This window comes from Vidua chalybeata, chromosome 6 (assembly GCF_026979565.1).
Source record: "Vidua chalybeata isolate OUT-0048 chromosome 6, bVidCha1 merged haplotype, whole genome shotgun sequence".
In the NCBI taxonomy this organism is placed as follows: domain Eukaryota; kingdom Metazoa; phylum Chordata; class Aves; order Passeriformes; family Viduidae; genus Vidua; species Vidua chalybeata.
In genome coordinates, this window is record NC_071535.1 from 23,289,065 (window position 1) to 23,295,985 (window position 6,921).

At 50.2% G+C, this 6,921-nt stretch overlaps 1 protein-coding gene across 1 annotated transcript; it reads right to left on the minus strand.

Moving 5' to 3' along the window:
• Positions 1–595: 595 nt before the first annotated feature.
• NPC2 (NPC intracellular cholesterol transporter 2) lies at positions 596–2,728 on the minus strand. Its single transcript, XM_053945668.1, has 4 exons — positions 2,584–2,728; positions 2,390–2,497; positions 2,027–2,199; positions 596–1,401 (listed from the first exon to the last, which is right to left on the minus strand). The coding sequence occupies exons 1-4, from the start codon at positions 2,666–2,668 to the stop codon at positions 1,315–1,317; spliced, it is 453 nt and encodes a 150-aa protein (XP_053801643.1). The 5' UTR covers positions 2,669–2,728; the 3' UTR covers positions 596–1,314.
• Between the last annotated feature and the right edge of the window lie 4,193 nt (positions 2,729–6,921).

A 6,921-nucleotide genomic window follows, 5' to 3' on the forward strand; every position in this document is an offset into this window, starting at 1 on the left:
TTGTGAGCCAATTCTTAGCCCTCTCAGCTGGCACATGGCCTCCTCCTGTTCCCAAACCAGAGTAGAGAGCTTTGCCAGGCCAAATTCCCAGCCCAGCACCAGTAGCAGCTGGAGTTGGTGGACCAACTCCAGTCCCTGCAGACAGCACAGAAGTTGTAGCTGTTCACACTCTGCCTTGTTCTCACACAAGGGGGCTGCAGTTCCCACCTGAGCAAGTATAGGTTACTGCAGTTGGTAAGAGCTCTCTAGTGGGTCTGGGAGTTGTTTCTCCAGCCCCAGAGCCCTCAGTATGAAGATCTTTGCCTATGCTGCAGCAAGCAAGGCTATGTTCTATGCTACCATCTCTTCAGGGAGCCTTTGCACAATTTCAAGCCTGCATAGGACTAGCAAGGCAGAAGCACAGCCAGCATTGCCAGCTGGATACCAGCAGCAGAGATGTTTGGCTGCTTCCAGGACACCCACACTTAGGCCAGCATACCACCTCTATTCATGCCTTCAGCTAAGAAGTACGACCAGCTGAATCCCAGCCACTCTGGGTGCCTGGGCCACTCTGCTTTTCCTCCTGATCCTCTTCACTCACAGAATACAACACAAGCAGAATTTGTCTAGCCTTTATTAAAAGGAGAGTTATAAAAAGAGATTCAGGAGCTTGCAGCAGCTCCAAGTTAGTAGTAGTGCAAACCATTGGTTAGAGAAAGAATCATCCCTGCAGAGACACTGAACACCATTTGGCTTTGCATCCACAAAACAGGAGTTTTCCCAGCTGGAGTCCTGCTGGCTTGAGCAGAAGCCCAGGACATAGCAGGCTGTCAGCTCAGGGAAAGACTCCTCTCCTTCCCTCTGCTTCAGCTGCATGGATAGCAAATGCAGGTCCCAGGGGCATCCCGATCACAACAGAGCAGGAGAAACACAGGAGGGTGGATGCAGCCGGCATTCCAGAAGAGGCACTGAAGGGTTACCAGGTAGCAGCTCAGACAATAGCCAGGTTCATCACTGAGAAATTCCTTTGTGAGGACAGACAGCTCCAAGTCTAACAGATAAAGTGCCTCCACAGATTGGCTGGAGGATGATGCTCAGTCACTCCTGCAGCAGATACTGCTGCCCTTTGAGCTGCTAGGAGAACACCCCAGGGGTGTCACCTAAACACAGTAAGAGCACTCTGCCAGGGGCTGATCTTGCAAGGAACTCAGTGCTGGCTGCTCAGAGGCTGCAGAGCTCTGAAGAAAGCAGTAAGAAATGTTTATTATATAAAAGAATTTGGCCTGTGTTGTTTCTGGTTTTCCCCTCCCTAAGCCCTACTAATGGCAGAGCTCCTCAGCTAGTAATCTGCACTGGTATCTTCCAGCAGAACAACATCTGGTCCTGGTCGTCTACCAGCTCCCACTTCACAATCAGTTTAATCTGAAAGAGAGAGAAGTAGAGGGAAATAAGAACATTCAGAAAATCTTATAAGGCAAGGGCATGGGGAGAAAAGTTATCATTTGTGTGGAACAAGGAGGTCCTGGGAGTTCTGCACAAAGAGGACAGAGCTGGGACCTTGCCCTTGTGTGCAGTAGGTGGACCACGCTCATGCACTGATTCCTGGAGCACCATCTGTGGATGGAGAGCTCCCAGTTACATGACAGAGGAGACCTCCACATGCTGCACTCAAATTCCCACTCCCGGTGAAAGCAGAGTGAAAACACCCTGCAGCATCCCTAGCTGAACTGCACTCCAGAGTCAAGCACACTCAGTCTGGGAGCATTCAGCTGCATGCAGCAGGCTCTGGTGGGAAGCATGGCGCAGGAAGATACTGGAGTGGCTGAAGCTACTTGCCAGCAGTTGAGCTAGGCTGCTTCCTTTGCTGGGCCTGTCCCAAAGTGGGAACTTGAAACTAGAGTCATACAGCAAAAAGAACACCAGAATGTCTATGGAGTCTACTCTGTCTCACCAGAACAGAACAAGCTGTCTTCCCTTAAAGGCAGCTGGTGAGACTACTCCAGTATAGGCAGTAACTGAGAAGCCGACCAGCTGCCTGCATACTTACACTGGGGTACTCGCTCTTCACAGGGAGTTTATTCAGGTAGCTGTAGGAATGGCCCTTCTGAATGGGGCACTGGATCCCGGACTTGCATCCATCAGGCTCAGGAATAGGGAAGGGTATGTCCACGTGCAGCATCTCCCCGTACACCTTTGCTTTACTGCCCTGGCTCTCGATCTCTGCAAAACACAGAGAACACAGGTATACCACACATCACCTTCACATACCCCAGAGGCTACAAGAACACAACTAAGGGACACTCTTCCTCCCACCCAGATCCTTTTCCAGCCGCCCTTCTCCCCTCCCAGCAGTGGGACACAGAGGGGACCACCTGCCCCTGCCCACTCCCGCTGGGGATGTGCTCCTTACTGCTGGCGAAGGTGACGTTGATGCTGTAGGATGTCCCCTTGTGGAGCAGGCAGGGCTGAGTGGGGCAGGGGCTCACGTTCACCTCCTGGATGCTGCCGTCTATGGAACCTGCAAAGAAGAGTCGGGATTACCGGGCCGTCTCCGCCTGCCTCTCTCCTCCCGCTGCCCCGCGGCCGCGGGCCGGAGCCACTCACCGCAGTCAACGAAGCGGAGGGGCTCGGCCAGGGCGGTGGCGGCGGCGCCCAGCGCCAGGAGCAGGGCGAGCGGGGACGGCACCATGGCGGTAGCGGGCGCGGCAGCGGGCACGGCGGCGGCAGCGGCGGCTCGGCGGTGTCACATGAGCGCGGCGGCCCCGCCCGCCGGTCAGCTGGGGCGGGCCCCGCCCGCGGGGCCGGGCCGGAGCCACCGCGCGCTCCCGGGGGTGGCCGGGGGGAGGGACCGCCCGCCCCCGTGGCCGAGGGCAAGGTTGCAGCCGGGAAAGGGGCGGTGGGAGCGCCGTGGTGACAGGGACGACAGGACAGCCCGGGAATGGTGGTGGTGTGCTGGAACTACAGCCCTTGGACAGACAGACGGACACCGTCTCCAAAAGCGCTGCTACTGGACATCCCCACTCCCGGGCTGTCCTGGGACAGTCAGTGTCAAAGGCAGCAGCCGGAGGACAGACTCAGATACAGGCAGTGCCATGGGCCGGGAAGCTCTTTTGCTGCCCCTAGTGAAAAGGGGCTAAAACATAACGCCCACAAAGTTGCTGTAGTAGACTTGTCCATGGCCTTGTTCATACATGTCCCATAGCTCGTGTTCTGCATGTTGAAAGCTGTTTGTGTAACATGAGCGCCAAGAGTTACATCTGCTGAGTACCTGGCATGGCTGCCACCTTTCACAGAGCACACACACGTGAGTTCTGTTTCTCAAACTCGTGAATTGCCAGAGACTCCCTGCTTTGTGCTGTGGATGTCAAGGCAAACCAGATGATGCTTCAGAAAGCATTTGACCCAAGCTGAAGTTTACCAATTTCATATGGTAGCAAATTTTAGCCTTTCTGGGATCATGTCAGAACACAGTAGAGAGGCACGTGAGTGATGATTTGGTAGGAACATGGCAGAGCTGACACAGCATGCCCACTTCAGACCTCTGTCCCAGTGAGGTGTCTGCCTGCTCAGCTGCAGCTGCACAGCCAAGTGACTCAGAGGTGGCACCCCACGCTTTGCTCAGGCCCTCTGCAAAGGGTGTCACATCAGAAAGGTGTGGGGCTCTTTTTTTTTTTTTTTTTTTTTTTTTAGATTTCAGCTAAGCATTCAGTTTCCAGACACATGCATAACAGGATGCTTACCAAATCCCTATAAAAACAAACAAACAAACAACAAACCACCCTCAAAAAAAACCCTGCTGAGACTAAGCAATGTATTTAACACTACCTAGCACACTTTATAACTGACCCAGATAAAGGCTTTTCCTTGCACATGGAAAGCATGCCCTTCAAAAGGCTTCCCTTATCCACATCCTTCAAGTCTTACAGATGGTAAACAAAGCTGCCTTTGTTCTGGTAACAGAACTGCAGTCAAGTCAGAGCAACACCATAAAGTGCCGTCACACATTCACAGGATAAGCAGTGCTTGGAATTTGCTTGGGAACAAATTCCACAGTCCATTAAATCAGGATGCCTCCCTGTGAAACAACTCACCATGTCTCTTTGCTTCACAGATGCTTTTACACAATGGCAGTGACTATGTACTTACAAGTCAACACATATTTCAAAGACTTTGAACTAAAAATCATTGCATCCAGGATCAAAATTAACATCTTCCCTCTCCACACCCCAAACTGGGGTAGTAAAAAGCCTAATAAGTCTAAGTCTGTAAATCTACAGCCAAGGCCTTTACAGAAGAAAGAATCAGAAACCTTCTGCCCAAGGTTTTTAGCTGATATCATACATTACTATAGTGTCAGTTTTGCAATAGCATTACTAAAGCTTAAATTCCCCAGGGCAGCACAAGCGTCTTGGGCCAAACAGACCTTGATTTTAGGCACATGCCCCCTATGAAATCTGATAACATGCATAAGCCTCCAGGTTCCCTTGGAGCCAAAAATTGCTTAAGAAAGATTCAAATCAACTTCAGGCTGATCTCATTATTTTGCGGATGGAGGTCCTTTCCGATTACCATCGTAATTACGTACCGTGATTAGCATCACGGGGAGCTTATGCTGCAGTGCAGAAACACCAGTGGAAAAGGCTAAGAAAGCTAGCAAATTCTCTCCAGCAAGACTGATACTGGATTTGTTAATTTTTGTAGTTCAACCAACTCTATTACACGAGGAAAAAGCCTGAAGTTCCACTTCATCAGCTATCGACACCTGATTAATCCAAATCCCTCTAACAGCACAGCACTTGCAGCTCAGTAAACAGATGCGCTTGCAGGCACTACAGTGTCAGTGAAAACAGGCAGGTTCTCAAGAAAATCCACATACAGAGACTAATCAATTTAACTTTCAGCCAGAACATGCACCTTTTGCTACAGATCATCAGAATTCACATTTAAATTCATCACATCCACTCTTGCATTCAACATCATGCCACAAGTTTTATTATCACCAGTTGCTGAAGCACTGAAACAAGTTTCATTTCCCTTCAAAATAGATACAAGATGATTTTAGCATCATATTGCAAAGGAGAAATGAGCAAAATATCTAGAAAATTCAACTCTCAGATAAATATCTTCAATACAGTGCTTAAAGAGAGCTAAAGGAACTCCCCAAACCAAGACACCACAAACCAGAATAAAAACAGAAAATCAAAACACAAACTTAAAAACAGATTATGTCTACCTATCAGAAACAAGATGGCCTACAAAATCAGAACCCAAGAAGGAAGAAAAACTAGACTATAACTCCATGGAAAAAAAAGGGACCAACCATCCCTGTACCCCATAGCTGACTGAAGGAAAAAATGGCCAGTGATAAGAGATGCAAGGGAATAGCTGTTCTCCTTAGTTACCCCCACCTCCCTTTGTCACACCAAAAAGTTGTCCCCAGAACATGAGTCTCTCCTCAGCACAGAAGATTATTAATTATATTAACTGTGAGTGACGCTAGCTGGCCTTTTCTTCATTCTTTCAGTCTGCAGTAATCATTTCAGCAATGTCTCAAAGACCCTTGAAGCTGCTTGCCACACTTCTGTCACTTAACACCTTTCTGTCACTTTAACACAGTAAAAATGAAGGCAACTCCAAAGTAAGTGTCTGTTTTTGGGGCTACATCCATTCTCCAAAAGGTGTTCACAGTGAATACAGCCACAACATGGAGAAATGCAGAAAGATCAATCTAATACACCCTACAGGAGTGAGAAAGAAAGCTAATGCAATATGGAAAGAAATCAGCCATGATCCCTCCTCATCTTTTCTCCTAGGAGGTTTTCATTCCCACCTCCAAAATTGTCAGCTTTTTGGGATGCCACATTGATAATAATCGAAAAACACCCCCATATGTTTTTATTTAAACATTCAGTGTTCCGATGTGCCTGATAGGATTCATCAACTATTGCAGGTGCCTGCATTAGTACCATTCCTGCTGGGACCCTGCCTGTGGTACTTTCCTGGCTTTATCCTAGCATCATTAAAGCTAACCCAAGAGTAGGCAAAATTAGGCAGCTCAAACCAGTCTTTACGTGCTCAGGGTGGAACAAAAAGCAAAAGCCCGTGGTTACAGAAGAATCACTTTGTTTGGAGCAGGATGGTGAGAAAGCAAACTGTGACAAGTTCCTGAAGTCCTCTGAGGGTAAATCATCCCCTCCTGCTGGGATGACAGGTTTTCTTCCACCAGTCTTTGACACAGTCACTGTATGATTTTCCACAGGCCTGGCTAGAGCTGAGGAACAGGATTCCTCCCCCAGAAGCACATGAGGAACAAAGAGATAAAGATTCTTTTAACCTCGAGCTCATCCGTGATCGACCGGCCAGGCCACTGTCACACGGCAAACGATCATGAGGAGCTTAAACCACCGTGGGAGGGCAACGTGCCCCGAGTGGCCGTAGGGGCCTGCCTGGAGTCGGGTGAGCCCTCGGGGGCCGGGGCCTCCTCCCACCCTTGCTGGGGTGGGAGGCGAGGGACGGTGTGGGTGTGAGGCTGAGCACAGCCAAGCGCTCGAACTAGGGAAGACTGGCCTCCACCTGATAAAGGAGAGCAAACCAGAAAAGCCGGAATCAGGGAGAAATCCTGAAACCCCTCATCCCTGGCCCCGTGTTTGCTCTTCAGCCTACCCAACTCCCCTGCAACGGCACCTTGAGCCTTCTCTGGATTCTGCTCAGTATAACTTTGCGGCTAATGCAGGACAAGCATGCGCGGACGGACAGCGCTCGCTGCTTATTTTATTACTCTTCACTGCTTTATGGCTGCAAACACCCTCAAGAGCGAACAGCAGTTTCGTGTCCTTGAGCGCCTGTAACGCGTTCGAGCACTGCCCGCGAAGGGGCACCGCCACCGCCGCCGCCGCCGCCCCGGTGACGCCCCGCTGTGGGCGCGGCCGCTCCCGCCCGCCG